General features: G+C 40.3%; 2 protein-coding genes across 6 annotated transcripts; one reads left to right on the forward strand and one right to left on the reverse strand.

Moving 5' to 3' along the window:
* Window positions 1-47: 47 nt before the first annotated feature.
* On the forward strand, window positions 48-13,280 carry LOC129730915 (mucin-17-like). Of its 5 annotated transcripts, none has more exons than XM_055690525.1 (9): window positions 48-157; window positions 2,309-2,551; window positions 2,610-2,686; window positions 2,755-2,931; window positions 2,982-3,356; window positions 3,419-8,254; window positions 9,940-10,053; window positions 10,130-10,528; window positions 12,172-13,280. In XM_055690525.1, exons 2-9 carry the CDS (start codon window positions 2,385-2,387, stop codon window positions 12,204-12,206), a joined length of 6,180 nt encoding a protein of 2,059 aa, XP_055546500.1. In that variant the 5' UTR covers window positions 48-157; window positions 2,309-2,384; the 3' UTR covers window positions 12,207-13,280. The 5 variants fall into 5 exon arrangements, with proteins under 5 accessions (XP_055546500.1, XP_055546497.1, XP_055546499.1 ...); XM_055690522.1 differs by having other exon boundaries at window positions 10,130-11,407; window positions 12,172-12,310; XM_055690524.1 differs by having other exon boundaries at window positions 2,991-3,356; window positions 10,130-11,407; window positions 12,172-12,310.
* Window positions 13,267-14,116, reverse strand: LOC129730938 (mitochondrial import inner membrane translocase subunit Tim29). The gene has a single exon (XM_055690604.1). It carries the CDS (start codon window positions 13,967-13,969, stop codon window positions 13,349-13,351), a length of 621 nt encoding a protein of 206 aa, XP_055546579.1. The 5' UTR covers window positions 13,970-14,116; the 3' UTR covers window positions 13,267-13,348.
* Window positions 14,117-16,097: the final 1,981 nt, after the last annotated feature.

The following is a 16,097-nucleotide window of genomic DNA, read 5'->3' on the forward strand; positions in this document are numbered from 1 at the left end:
ATTGTTCTCCGCACCCCCACCGGGTGGGCTTAACTTTGCAGTCGACCCAACCGAACAACCGCCTTGTCGTCTCGTTCGTCGCCGTCAAAATGGCAGTGCAAGTTGAAAAATTCTGTTCGGGTTGATAGTCGTCAACAAAAATATTCGTCGGAAAAAGGTACAAAACCGCTGCTAGAAAGCCCTAAAATATGTACAATTTGTTCAGTGTCTTCCCGGGCGCCGATAGCAGGTAAAAATTGGCCTACCACGACTAGGCTCGAGGCGTAATTTTGCGTAGAAATACACCGCGTCCCTGAGCAACAACGAGCAGGCGACAAATTTTGATTGCCATTCAGCCTGTGAAGCTAGCCATCAAATTAATATCCTATAAGAAAAAGGCAACTGAGGGACACTGCGTTTGGGCAACGACGACGACAGCGAAATATTTACTGGTGAAAGTACTTTGGTTTCTATCTCTGCGGTCATTGATGTTGGATCGTAAGTAGAAATTTAAGTAGGATTTTAGTAACGAGATGATTACAGAACAGTCGTCGGTCGAAGTGAAAATGCTGTTTTTAATTTTCTTTGTTACGACGCCAGAGAGTGAAGGGGTTCCGATGATTTTTGCGTTTGACGTTTCTACGGATGTCGTTTTTACAAAAGTTTGACCTGGCACAGTATGTACTACAGTTTACAGGTGCAGATCAGTGATATAGAAATATTTAGCCTAGAGCTGTCAATAATATAAAAAAATGGAAGGAAGTTTTACTTTTCAAGTATGCTTACTGTTCCAGGTAATTTAGTTTGCTAGTTATAGCGTAAACTTATGATACATGTAACATGCTGAACATCTTAATGTTTTATAGTAGCTAGCCAACCAGACTCTATTCTAATGTCTAAGCTTATCCGGTAGGTTATCACATCAAACATAACACGTCACAAACAAAACACGATCATTAACAAAATTGATGTTTTTGTATCTCTTTTTTATTCTATTCTATTTATTCTCTTTCAAATAAGTTTTCACAAATCTTTCTAGTGGGCAACCCAAGTCACGATAGAATAAAATATTCTAACTAGAGTTTTTTCTGGTTTTATTGCAACTAGAAAATACTTTACGGTAAACAAACGATAAAGACACTTTTTTAATAATTCCACTAATCTCTGTTTTAATCATCTCACAAATATTTGCAATGTTTTTGGGTTTCGACTTTATTCCTTCAGTCTTATGTTAATTTGTTATCCTATATTGAACAGGATTATAGTTATCATTGATTCAAAATCGTGTACACTAACGGAATCGTTAGACAGACAGACACTATATTATATGAACTACTGCTTCCATAACCAGTTCTGTGAAACGGTAGAATCATCCAAAGAAACTTGAAATAGTTCGCAGAAGTACATCAAAGTTAGTTTACTGAAACGATGTTATCTATCATTCGCTTAAAAAGTTTGATTCAGCGAATTAGGGGAGTTTGCAAATTGCATGATTCTATATAACGCGCAGTATAGTCAGATATTGTGAACAAGAGTACAGAAGAGTTTCCAGGTTCTACACGGCTATCTTCGAATAAAACAACACCGCATTTATAGAAGCTAGATCATGACTAAATTCTAATATAAAGCTGCTCTTTGAACGATGATGACAAACGTGATGAAAATTAACATCATCTAGCGCATAATTAAAGATTAAATACAGCTAGTAGTCATTCAAAATCAAAAGATGGTTCTTCAGTACAAGCAACATACCAAAAAATTGCATGAATAGATAAGATCTTTTTGATTGGTGAACTTAGAGAAAAATAGTAAGATATTACAATTTATCGTTTCTACCGATTTATCAACTTTTTTGAAAGGATTTTCTTAACCTAAACCATTTAGAAGCTATAACATGTTTAAGTTTAGTTTCCATTGCTAGGCATAGTGACTTGTCGATAAAACAGTATCGAGTAATTGAAACGATTTGGAAACAGATTTGGAAATTGTGCTCACTTAGCAATTCAGCAGATGTTAATCGTCTCTACTACTAATATTGGGCTTTATGAAAAGTCGATTGCTAGATCTATCCATGGAAAAGTAAAAGCACCTAAAACCTGATTTAATATAAAAATATAGCGGTGACAGTGATATGAACAGAGCAACATTTCAAAAACAACTTTTTTTAGTTCTACAACTGTTGATGCAAACATTGTGGTTCGCGAAAGGAACAACATTCTATGAATGCAACTTGTTTCAACCGAAGTAGGCACTGAACGCAACCAGTTACATAAAGAGTATACATCTACTGACAAACGATCACTTAAAACTTAATTTTTCTTACCAATAGCTTGAGAATCCCGAAGGTTCTGTAATCACTCGCGGTGTATTGTTTTCTAAAGCCGATTCCCGAAATCACCACTGCAATGGACGACGACGGAGACTACCAGGATGGTGAAATAGTTTGGGTCAAACTAAGCTATTGCTGGTGGCCAGGAGAAGTCTTCGGCGGGGAGCGATTGACAGAGGAGTTTCTGTCGACGCTCAAGCGAAAACCGCTTGCCGTGGTAAAATTTTTCGAGGAAGATTCATAGTGAGTAGTTCTACGTTATGGTTCATATTCAGTCAATAAAGACAAAAAATCTTTACAGTGAATTTGTAAAAAATACCAATTTTATCTACAAATACAACTGTGCCCGGAAACATGAATTTTTGCGTAAAGGATTGGGTAAGTTGATCACTTAATTTTGTTATTTTTGGTTTCATCGTTTATTTGGTTATATCCGTCACCGCCAGAGCAATACCGAACCAAAAATAAACACATGGAAAAATTTCCGGCCGATGTAATGCGTGCCGAACGTGCAACGGGAGGTGATCCGAACATTGTTAACTCAACCGATTATTTGCCACACAAACGGGAAAGCTATGCTGCCCTATTTCAACAGGATAAACCCAAGGGGAAGGGTAAAACAGGTAATAGTTTTTCGCCATCAGTGTAGTCCAACGCTAATCAAAAGTTCTAGTGTCCATAGCAACTACAGCGCGCTCTGGCCAGAAAATCCACTCGCCCAGCAAAGTAATTCCTGTTATCCCAGTGCGTAAACATGAGGTTCGGATTCTGGCGCAAGCGTCCTCATCTTCCGGCATCAATGTCGGTGGCCGAAGTGTTAAACACTCAGCAAGCCCGCTCTTGTCTGTGAATACTACACCAAGACTGGCAAATGCTTCGGTCGATCTCGGAAGTTCATCAGTTTCCACAACTTCCGATTCGTCATCTACGCAAACCTACAACTGCCATAAGTGTGGCATGGAAAGCGGACGGCAAAATGTGATTCTAGTTCACGTCAAGTACTGTCGAGCAGTCCCGATGATGTCTTCTGCTGTGTCCTCGACCAAAGGTAATTTTTCGATGTCATTCATTTTTCTAAATTCGTCGTACTAAATCCTTAATTATTTGCAGTTTTCCCTAAATCGGTCGTATCACCTCGAGAGCCAAAACCGGCAGACCTAAGTCCAGTTAAGACTCCAACTCCGTTGGATCAAGTATCGAGTCGTAAAATCAAATCACCCGTGTTGGAAGCGTGCGAGGAAAAAGGTCCGGAGCAAGAAGAGTTGGTAGAAGTTATTCAAGTCGTAGAACCTGCGCGTGGTCGAGCCAGGAGTACTTCGAGAGGTGCTGTTCCGCTGACAGTAACACCAAAATTGAGTGATCGTCGCAAAACTAGAGGCAAAGGAAAGAACTCAGCCGTCGCCGCTGTTGTCTCACCCACTCTAGATATCGACAGGGAGGTCGCAATGGAAGCCGGTGAAACACCACTGACGGAAGGACGTTCCGAAGAGCAAGCTAAAGAGTCATTAAACTCTTCCGGTGACAAATCAGAAAAAATAAAACCGGATGTTGAACTGAAGAATGAACTTCTCGCAGATTGGAGTGAAGATGAACAGGACGAACCCGATGGTGAACCGGTTAAGGACGAAAAAAGTTCAAAAAACGTTACACCCGAAGCTGACTCGAGTCGGTCGGCAAACGAAGAAAGGAATATATCGCTGGCAAATTTGATGGACTCTAGCTTGGACAAATCGACTGAGTCATCGCCACAAGTTTTTTCACCTGTTTCATCGGCAACCACGATCAAGTACAGAAATATACCGAAGAAGCAGAAACGTGAATTCGTAGAGGTAACAAATGATCAGTTATCAGCAGCACCCGCTAGCTGTCAGATTGAGAAGTCCTCTAGTGAGAGTAGTATCAGTACAGCAGCAACATGTGGTGAAACGCTTAGCGCTCCTGATAAAACACCGACTGGCAGTGAAAGTGCATTATCGGAAAAACCTCTCAGTGCTAAGCAGCGAATTTTAGATCGCGCAACTCGCGGGTCTAGTAAATCCGTAAGCAGCGATGAATTGAAACCAGATTCCCCACAAAAAGCGGCAGTCACAGAATCTCAATCCGCTGCTGAGGGAGAGACACAAAAGGAAACTTCTTGTTTCGATTTCAAGGAGGAAGAAGAAGAGGAAGTAGTTCTCAGTAAATCCCCAAGAAGGTCACTTTCCAACAAACGTGACGCCTCTTTGGAGTTGAATGCTGGTGCCTTGGATGAGGAAATTGAAAAAGAGCGTGCGAAAAAAGACACTGAGTTGAAAAATGAAATCGATTCGCTCTTGTGCGATACCATTGTACCGACACTACCAGAATTACCGAAAATTTCCAGGCTACCGTCACCAGGCCCATCATCGTCACCACCAGAACCGGTATTGCCGACAAAGGAAGATCGCACACTTCCTCCGAAAGAACGCGGTAAGCGCATCTTCAAAACCCGCAACAAAATTATAGAAAATGAAGCCATTGCCTTGGAACAGTCTAAAGCTATCCTGCAAGATTTCGTGAAACAATCGCATGAGCAAGAGCTGGCCGAGTTGCATAAGCAGCAGCAAGCTGAATCTAAATTAAATTCAGAATCACCTACCACAACCAATGATGATTCCCAAGAATCGGCCACCTTTACTGATCCTAAACGATTTGAAAACTCGGAGTTCGTTGCTATAAAAGCAAAACGAACAAAACTTCAGCAGGTGGATAAATTCAAAGCTGTTCCAGTGATCGACAAAGATACTTCTCAAGAGTCAGCGGTCAGTTCTAGTATTGAAACAAAAGCTTCTGAATCTGAAACGTTACCCGTTTCGATCAAAAAAGAACAACTTGCTTTGGATTCTCTCTCGCCACTGGCAAGTAAGGGCCGTAAAGGAAAGTTGCGAAAATCCGCTACACCTCTTGTGGAAATCGAAAAAGACATGGAATCATCGATTCCTAATTCTAGTTCCGTGAGTCCTGCTGTAGAACCCACCCCGAAAACGAGGAAAAAGAGAAGCGGAGAACTGCAAAATCTGTATATGGCTACATTCGATGCTCCGCGTTCGCGTAGAAGTAAGGCTACAAAGCCAGTTGATGATCCTGTAGCAGTTGAATCAAAAGTAGAAACGATTGTGTCGATCGTGGCCGAAAACGATACTAAACCGCACAAGCCTTCTGAAACAGAAACAGAAAAAAATAAACATGAATTATCTTCAATGGAATCTCCATCACCTCTTGAAGAGCGTAATCAGTTCTCTAAAACTACGCGGTCGAAGCGGTCTAGACAATTACAACAGCATACAGCTGATTCGACGGCAGACAGACATAATGAGGTAGTCGATGTTGATATTGCAGCAAAGGAACAGCCAGAAGAGTCTGTAGCTGTCGTCAAGCAGCAGCCTATCAAAATGATCATCAAATCTAAGGGTAGAAAATCTAATTCGGAGCTCGTTTATGGACCAGTGGTTGTATCCCCTGAGCCAATCATTGAAGAGATTAAGGAAAAACTTCCAAGATCGCCAAAAAGTTCTAAAAGGAAAAAACATCCACTTGAGGAAGTTGAACATATTCCACAGTTTGATTTGGAAAGCTCGGAAGTACAGGATACAACCCCGATTAAGTCATTAAAACTCAAGCGTCCTAAGTTTAGAAATGAAGCCACCCGAACTCCAGACGAAATTTTGCACGATAAAGAACTGATTGGGCCCAGTGCGACGGATCTTCAGATTGCTGAAGCGCTGATACATCTTCCGGAATCTGCTCCTCCAAAAGTAGGTGTTCTAGATCAAGAAGTAGAATCGAAACTAAACAGCATTTCATCGGCACCAGTTCCGTCGAAGAGTATAAACCCACGAAAACGACACCTGCAAACTCATCTGCTGAGCACCGTCGAATCAACTAATCAGACTGGTTTAGTAGAAAGCGTAATCATTCCAGACAAAAAGAAGCGAGACATGATCGAAGTGGTTAGTGTGGCACCCGCATCTGTCGTTGACATCGATAGGTCAGTCGTAGCCATGCCGACAACGGCTCATCAGTCTCTCGATGAGGATAAATTTGATATCGTTAACATTCCCATCGTTATGGACGAAAGCGAATTGTTAGAAGATACAACTATTTCAACTACGACAAACAAGTTGCAATTAGTGGGAAGTGCTCCAGGTTCGATTACCGTGGATGAAGAAGACGATGATGTCAAATTAATTTCCACTTCGAAACCAACTACAAAGAAGATCGTTATCGTGAAAAACAGTAATGGCTCGGCGAAAATTATTCCCGCCAGGGAAAAACCTCGTGATGCTACATCACCAATTTCTCCTAAAAATGTTAGCATCAAGACAACGACCATTACGATAAAGCCGCCCTCAGATCAGCTATCACCACAATCTACGCGATCATCCGCTCAATCCCCTCCGCTCCGATCGGCTCAACTAATTCAAGCTAGCAGTGGAGGCCAGATTGTTATCACTAGTAAGGGGACCGTTCTGACGACGCAATCGCCAACCACTTCAACCGCCAAAAGTCATGTGGCCATCACACCAAAAACACAGCTAGCCCACGCCAGCTCGAAAACTACAGCATCAGTTTCGTCTGTATGCAGCGTCAGTGCTATCAGTAGCTCCACTTCCAGCAAGTCTCTTCTCGCATCAGGTACGAGCAATGTGAAAACTCCTATTAAGATTTGCGTACAGTCACAAGAAATTATTCATATGCCAGCAAAATCACGATCCGCACAGAAATCTAATGAAGCGTCTCATATCGCTAAACAAATGGAGATGCCACAGATTAAAAAGTCTGCAACAAGCCCACCAAAGAAAGTTCTTGCTAAAAAGTTATCGGAAGGAAGTGCGACGACTGAAAAGCCGCTATTTTCAACGTCAAAAGGTGCGCCTATTACACCCACAAAGGCAACTACATCGGCCGTAAATCCAGGAAAAAAGGGCCATCGAGTGATCAAAATTTCTCCACAAAAGCTTAAGGAATTCACACGTCTTGGAATGGTAGAAGACAAAGGTCAAGGCAAGGTACTGACAGCTAGCGGAATGAAAAAGTTTCGACAGGAGCAACTGCTTCTACAACAACAACAACATCAACCTTCGATTTCTTCAGGAAAACAGGAAAAAGCACCGCGTACTGCTTCTGTTGACGAAGAACCATCGACATCGACTCCTACGCCACCCCCGTCGAACTGCGCTACTGCTGAGGTAGTTGTTGCAGCAGCAGCAGATTCCTCGGTAAAAGAAATTCCGACAATTGCACTAGAAACAGATGATTCGCCGGAAATTACACCGGTTGCCTCCTCTACTCACTCCCCTGCAAAATCAGCTTCACCCGCTGCAACAACATCCATAGAATCAAATACTGAGTCGCCAAATGAAGAAAATGAAGCTGACGCGACAATTTCAAATCTAGAGTCGCTGGCCGAGAGTAACTCGGTACAAACCTCTCATAATAAACCAGTTCAACAGCCAACCGAAACCAGAGAATCATCCGCAGAAACGCCGTCAGCCGAAGCAACTGAATCCGGGTCAAACGTTCAGGAATCCTCCCAACTAATAGCCGTTCCAGCGGAAAATTTCGGCGGTCCTGCCAATCTCTTCTACCTGTGCTCGGTACGAGAGGAGGGATTTGTTCCCGTGAACAACGAACTGCTTTACCTCGATTCGTCTAATCAACTGGTCGCTCTGCCGGAAAATGCATCAGTAGAAGACATCGTCAGTCAGGCCGAGGTGCTCGAGATTCCTGCTGGAAGTGAACAGGCCGCGATAGCTGCAGCCACAGTTGCAGATTTAGAAGGTGCGGTTGAGGGGCAACAAAACATTCTGCTCAACACTCAAGACGGGCAGCAGATTATTCTAGACCAGCAGAGTCTAATGGCGCTGGCAGCCGGAGGGGACACGTCACAGCTTCTAACACCCGATGGACAGCAGATTCTTTTACAAGGTTGGTACAATATTCTGGCACAACTCAGCCATGCATGCTAAAAGGTTAGTTTAAACTATTTGCACGTGTGTGAGAGTTGAACATTACCCTTTTGCTTTTGTAGTATCGCTATTAATTCATCACCGCTTTCAGAGCAAACTTTCTGAGACAAACGTTTGTTTTTCTTTCTCTCTTTCTGTTTTGTGTTCTTTCGTTCATTATAGGTAGCATATTCGCCACTACTTCTGATTTGGTTGATGAAATTTATCCGGAAACGGCTCAGTAAAATACCAAGCAGGCACATTCTGTATTGTCCTGTCGTATTCACCTTCATTGTTCGGATGTACTATGCTTATATACGAGTTCGAAAGAGAAAAGCCATACGATAGTAATCAACCATCAATACACCGTCCGTGACTTTAAATCTGCTTTGGTATTGTGCTTTCTGCATTGTTGGTGATTGTTGCACTAAAATTGACCTTAAAATTATCTCTTATCTGGTGTATGGAGGCTTATTATCATGTTTATTTATATACATATATATTTTTATATAATTTTATAACCCGCTTAGTACTGTTAGAGTAAAGGTTGACAAAAGTTTCGAGAACATGCTTCAGCTGTTATCTCTCCGTAATTAATAGCTAATAAACGAGTGTTGTACTATACTTCAATAAATAAAATAATTAATGTAAGTTTATATCAGACGTGTTGCTGTTAAAAGGCATAACTTTTAATAATGTCTGTTATTTCTGGAATCATTAAGACATTCTTCTGTTTCGGTTCATCTAACTTCACGAAAAGATTGTTTGTGCATGTAACATTTTGTCATATAAACAATTCATAGGTATAAAATAAAACTGGAGCCTAAACCAGTAATAACTAACTTTTAATGCTGGTCAAATTGTCCTTCACTAGTCGCTCAGGTATCATCCTTCTCAACAAATTAGATGTTAAATTTATCAAAGTTGCCCTGTAATAGTGGCATCGACAGCGTGTATGTCATGGAATACTCCATTGCAGATTAAAATGCTCTCGACAGAATCAGTTTTATCACTATTTATAAAGTCGATTGTTGCATATTTATTGCATATTCATAGGAAATATTAAAAGTGTCTAAATGCCATTTCATGCAAAAATTACATATTACTGGACGTCATCCTATACGGAATTTATATAACAACCGTTACGAAATTTCCTTCTCAAGTCATAGAATGCAGAAATTCAAGTTTTGATAACGACGCAGAAATGTTGCTCAAAAATAATCTGAAAAATCTTTCGTAGTTATGCCGAGGAATGATAAATTATTGACATTTCTAGTTCCCATAAATAAGTTTGATTGTCGTTTGTGACTATCAAACTAGAATTTTCTTGTCGCATTTTTCTTTTTCCTTTTTCACGGGGCGACTCTAACGAAATGTTACTAACAGAGATTAATAAAATTGAAAAAGTTTAATAAGCAGAATAGGGTGGTAGAATACGAAGGACAAAACTCAAAAAAACTTCAAAATGCGTGGCGATGAATGTTGAAGCAAATTCAGAAAGAATTATCAATTTATAATAACAGAAAGGATCACCAAACCCGTCACATTAACCATTTTATGGCATGTATTCAAAAAAGGTAATTTCACTGCCTGATTGACGAATTGAATAAATGAATAAGGACTCAAACATTGGTATCTCAAAGAAAAATCTTTTCTCTTTTGCAGGATCTGCCCAAGAGCTGCTGGCAGCACTTGCGGTTAGTCAATCCGGCCTCGGAATAGTGGCTGCCGAGGGTACCCAGATAATTGTTGCACCGGACTCGTTGATCGATCTGCAAGGTTCGTAGAAAAAGCCGTAGTAATTTCGCGCTCATAGAGCTTAACAATTTTTTTTTTTTTTTGCATAACAATTTAGATGCACCACTTCCTGGGGAAATTATCCAGGTGAATCCGAATACAACGGTGGAAACAAATGCTGTTCTGACAAAGCCACCGATTATGTCAACGGTGGAAGTTCCTACTAAAAATGGTAACGGAACAGAAACTTCTGCCCATTCGCCGGAGCAGAAAGTCCTGGACACTGCTGCGACGAATCTCGACGAAAGCTTAGCTGCCGTTATTGGAGTATCCGCAAATTCGCACGTACCCACATCACTGGAACTGCCAATCACTGTCACAAATCCGGTTATTGCCAAAACGACGACCAGCAAGATCAATCCGATCTATCCTTCGACGACGGCCGTTTCAGCGATTGGCATAGATCCAGCAGCCGTGGCAGCGACAGTAATCGAGCTTCCAACGGTAGTACAAGCAGGTATTGATAGTTCGCACGTTGGAACACTCGAGACTAACTCTAGTAACGACAAAAATTGTGATTCAGATCAGCAAACAATCGGTACTGCTGATGAGTCTGGACATATGACAGAGACTAACGGTAAAAGTACTGACGAAGATGACGAGAATTGTAAGGCCGAACGTGAAAATGATTTAGATGAAATTATTCCTAATACCCCGGAATCACAAATGAACAGTCATGCCGAGATAGCGTCTCAGTTCAGTGATGATGAATCAGAAGCACCAGTCCCAATCCCAAACGTCGACGAAGACGACGAAGATGTTGCCTCGAACTGTAGTGAAATCATTCCCATACAGCCGAACATAGTAGTTATGAGAAACATGAACAATGAACTTATCAGTAATAACGATAACAGTAGTGACATGGATATAGAAGATACTAATCCGGGAAACGAGGAAAATAATCCGGGTTTGCCGTCAACCCCGGAGACGCACGTGTTCGACGGTGCCAACAATAGTGCAGTAGTTGAAAGATAATATCTAGCGAGCGGAAGTGGAACGTATCTAAATTTTACCACAGTGGCACAGGCTGAGCTGGTAGGTGGTCCTTACAGTGCGATTCCAACGGCAGAGCTGCACATTCTGCCAATTCCATCCGGCAACACTGCCCCGGCTCGGCAATATCGATCTAAACCGGCACCACCTGCTGCTAGCTCAGCCGGGAGTGCTGCTGCGGTGCGTTCATTTTCATCCTCATCATCCATTTTGTTGACCGACCGCGGTAATACCAACACAAGCGACTCCAGTAGCCTCACCAACAACATCAACAACACTATTTTCTCGTCATCAGAGCATCTGTTCTTCTAAATCTGCGCAATTGCGAGAAGTCTTTCCATAGGTATTAGCAATTGAAACTAATCGTTCTATCTTGGTTTAGGTTCCTGTGTTTGCATGATTTATTTTGCAATCACAAAACTTAATTTTGAAATCTTTATGCATGCAATAATCTGGGGACTCAGGTGAACTATTCCATCTAAGCACTATTATTTTCTGTAGTTACAATTTTCCTTTGTGTAGTTTTAGTGTGAAACTCAATTCTTGCGAAGAACTATTTGAAGAGAAATTTGTTTTAGTCATAACAGCAACGTTTAAGAGAATTCCTTCCCCAGTTTGTTGAACAAAATAGTATTTTTATTTTCATAGTTGGTGAAAAGCAATTTAGAAAAGCGGGGTAATTCAGACCGTCGCTGTCCCTGGGAGAATTAGTTGTTAGACTCTCAAATACTTAGGTCAGATCACTTAGGTTTGAATTGCCCCATTTTCTCTGTATAGTAATCAGCTTCTAAGTCCTCTATTAAATATTTTTTATCGCAGCTTCGTATGATTGCAATTCGAACGACGTATTCAAGACGACTATCATTCATATTCAAAAACCAAGCCGAACTTCTTAACAGATGAATTTCGTAATGCCCGGTATTCGCGCAAATCTTTTTTAAAGTAGATGTGAAAGCTTCTTATATGAAAAATTATTTGCCAAATGTCGTTTTCCAGTTCGTCAACATAATTTGTAATGATACTTTATTTTTAAATTGCTAAAAAAAATATCAGCCGCAATACGATTTTTTCATGCTAGCTAATTGTATGCTTTTCACTTTTTTGCAGACCCTCTGACATCAATCAAATCAATATGGGATTAAAACAGGTCTTTTGCCACATTTGGACAGTAACCGGCGTCCGGGACCTCAGTATGACTTTCTACCTGTTGGAAGCATGAGAGACGTCTATAATCCTGGTTCGACGTAGAATTTGTAAAGATAATTTGTAAATATTTACTGGCATGCATTACGATAAGGAACAGCTAGTTTTGTTAGAGATGATATTATCATAAACACTTATATATTCTGTTGATGCAACAATGATCCTTTCCTTCTATAAATAATTTTGTTGTGAATGTACGTTCTAAATCATTCAGTTATCTCTCTCCCATCACTTGGAGTGTTTTAAATCATTTGCCTAAGATTGCATCATAATATCTTATTCAGCATAGGAATTTTAATAACCATTGTGTGATTGGACCTTCATGATGTTTTGTGGTCGTAAATAAAGTCATGGATAATGTCGCAGTGCAAAGTATTGCATAGTTATTTGAATGCTATGCCACGTTGCTCAGTGATGGAGTTTTGAAACAATTTGCGACCTTGTTTTACCAGTTGATGAATTAAAAAATTAATAATACAGAAAACAGAATTTAAGATAATTGTAAAGTAAGTTTCTATACAGACCGCCGTGCAAGAGATGAGAGATTGTAAATCTCCTAGTATGTATTTTGTGTAGTTCCCTTCATCTACTCTATAGTAGGAGAATAGTGTTTCTAGTAGGACGCTTTGCTCTAAGTAACAAAAAAAGGCTTTCATGCGAACACAACACTATATATTCTACTTCCGCAGTCGTACCGACAGAACTTCTCTGACAAAAACGTGAACATTAAAAACAAAGTTCGTTGAGCTCGTAGCGAGGTTTATCGAAACATCCGAAATTAAAAGTAAGAAAAAATTCGTTAGAAGCATTGGTTTAGAAAAAGTGTTTAATTAGTAGAGCTTTCGGAATGCCAGCTGAAAAAAAAACAGGTATGGACTGATGTCTCTGATCGCATCTACTATCGTAATGATAAATACACATACTTACTATTACTGATACGTATTTATAAGTAAACTATAATAGTGATTGCAAAGTAATAAATGTTTAGCAAATACAACATTACAAAATCGAAACCAACATTTTTATTACACTAAAAGAACAACACATTCCGCCAGCGTTCGCTTTGGTTAAAACTTTATTTTTACAAGTTTTCCTCATTAATATCATAGTCTACCATCTTTCGCTTTAGCAGCCACCATTCGTTATTGAATCCTATATCGATAATTCTTTCATGGAAAGTAATATACCGTGGCTTCAGATAAGGACAGATTGCCTTGTAGATAGCAACACCGCGATCGAAATTGTCCAACCAGATGAACGAAACTACACCGAGCGATATCCGACGAACGATGCCCTCGTTGTAAGCTTGTTGTAGAAACAGAATGTGCGACGTCGTTTCCGGGTTTTGGCAAGTTGGGTGTACCAACGCTAGCTCGTTTCTACATTGACGGAACCGTTCGGCGAAATCCGTCTCACTTGGGTTGTTGACACAGCAATAGTAGGTCGAACCAAGTAGAGTTACGTAAACAGCACTACGAACCGGACGTTGCTGCATGGTGCGTCCGGTGTCAAGAATCACTTCTTTGTAGTCCATCAGTAGATTTTTCCAGTACATGGCCCATTTCTCCCAGATGGTTCCTTTATACTTCTCAGGAAACGTAATGGAATTGATTCTACTTTGGATGTCGGCTTGCTTCTGTTTCCAAGCTTCTAGGTTGTTTCTAACTAGCGACGATAATAGGCGAGTGTTGCGAAAATTCATTATGGTTATTTACAATTCGATAACTGAACAACCTAACCGATATATTTGTGCTTTTGAATATTGTGATTTCAGAGCAAAATTAGAATTTTGCGCTCTAACTGACAACCGCAACTGACAACCGAAAATGACAATCTCAGACAGCACCGATAAAAATGCGACTCATGAACTTGTTTGTCAAAGCGTATGCACTCTTAATTTACTTCAATTGAAATTGAATAGCATTGAAGCCGCCTTGATTCCTTGCCCTCGACTATGCAGCAGAGCCGCATTGATATGGTTTGCAATCAGAATGTTCTACGAATAAACTAGTTATAATCCATTATTTGATGTTGCTTAAACAGTATGCAATATAACATAGTTTTCATTGACTGGTGAATGACCGCAGGTTAAAACCTCAACAAAAAATGTGTCGATGAGCAGAGTTGTCCGTATCCTCTGTGCGGTAAAGAGAATTTCCAATTTCATCTCACACTCTTCGAACTGTAACGAGAGCGCTTCTGTTTTTCCGTGCTTACCACGCTTTCTGTGTACGTGCGCGACAATGAGTGTGAAAAAACAAGGGATTGGTATGGTAGCCTTCAAGCGTTACGAACATCTATTTCTGTACCGTTCATCACAAAACTTCCTTTTATGCTGTCACAATTTGCTTCTATATATTTTGGGGCACAATTATTGTACAAAATATAACTTAGAATATCACATTACATACAAAAATCTTGAGAAATTGCTCAAAATTATCTGATATGCTGTCAATAACTGCAGTCAATATTTGGTCGGTTTGCCCGGATCAACATAAGATAAGGGTAAACTGACCATTTTTCGGGTGCCAGTGCCAGTGATGTTGGTAACGTGTCAAATGTGTGGGAGCTGACAGCGGTGCCATCCCCGTGGAAAAAAAAAAAAAACAAATAAAAAGCTCTCAACGCTGGGCTGCGCTACAGCGTAGAAAACTACTCCCAAATTCACCAAGGCGAATGAAGATAGACTCACCGACGCGCGCGCTCCAGTGAGATTTCTAGCGTTGCAGAGCTAGCTGCACGGAAATTTCAGACTAATGAATTCATTATTGCCGGTTGATAATTTTTTACTAAAACATTCTTATTTAGCATTTTACGCGCCGTAATGAACATGAAATGACATGAATCCTGGTGTCTTGTCAACTTCAAAAATGAAATTCCTTGATTTTCAGCTTTTACTAAAATGGTGTTTTTTTCCAATACATGCTTTTCTCGGATGTACCAGGAGGAGTCCAAATGAACATTACCGTTGACAGAGTCTAGAAATGAGACATAAGCAATGTATTCGTGAAAAAAAAAACAGCCTAGTCTAACTTAATTAAAATCACAAAATAGACATGTTTTGGCAGACTATTTTCGCAAAGCCAACCTCGTATTTTATATTTTTTTTAAATATAAATATTTCTTTAAGCGTTATGTGCTCGACGGGGTACCCGAATACCATTTTAGGTTTCACAAGACAAAATTTCATAGTTTTATTCTGGAAGAATATTCTCATTGCTCGAAATTCGGTTTTTCGGGGATATGTTCCGAAGCGGAAAATTTTTATAAATATTTGAACGGAATCTTACTACTATTGGTTCAAAATCCATAAAATTATATCCACAGGACATATTTATGGTTTTGGGTGTTATGGAGATATGCTCTCAAAATAGTCATACGGAACAGATTCCACCGGGGCTTTTGGTGGCCATAAAAACAATTAAAAAATACAACGTCACATACCATCCAATATGGGTATTTTTGAAACGGGGTGAAATCTAGAGGCAGGATAACGACACCCGACGCCATTTTGGAATTCCAAAATGGCGGCTTGCGGTATCTGGAAGGAAACTAAAATTGGCCGAATACCATCGAATATGAGTTTTTCCGGAATCGGGACGATGCCCAGAGACCGGAAATCAACCTCGGACGCCATTTGAAATTTAATATGGTCACTTCCGGTATCCGGCAAATAGCTAAAATCGACCAAATATCACGTAATATAGATACTGTCGGAATCGGGATGCTGTCCAGAGACCTCAAAACGACATCAGACGACCCGGAAGTTACCACCGTGAATTTCAAAATGGCGTGTGAAATTAATTTCCTGGTATTCAGCCATTTTTGAA

Source organism: Wyeomyia smithii, chromosome 3 (genome assembly GCF_029784165.1).
Source record: "Wyeomyia smithii strain HCP4-BCI-WySm-NY-G18 chromosome 3, ASM2978416v1, whole genome shotgun sequence".
Lineage (NCBI taxonomy): Eukaryota > Metazoa > Arthropoda > Insecta > Diptera > Culicidae > Wyeomyia > Wyeomyia smithii.

Excerpts from the sequence above, each read along its gene's own strand:
- LOC129730915 (XM_055690522.1), top strand. The coding sequence starts at position 2,385 with ATGGACGACGACGGAGACTACCAGGATGGTGAAATAGTTTGGGTCAAA. Across the intron at positions 2,687-2,754 it reads ATTTTTGCGTAAAGGATTGG|AGCAATACCGAACCAAAAAT; the intron begins GTAAGTTGATCA and ends CGTCACCGCCAG. Across the intron at positions 8,255-9,939 it reads ACAGCAGATTCTTTTACAAG|GATCTGCCCAAGAGCTGCTG; the intron begins GTTGGTACAATA and ends TCTCTTTTGCAG.
- LOC129730938 (XM_055690604.1), bottom strand. The coding sequence starts at position 13,969 with ATGAATTTTCGCAACACTCGCCTATTATCGTCGCTAGTTAGAAACAAC.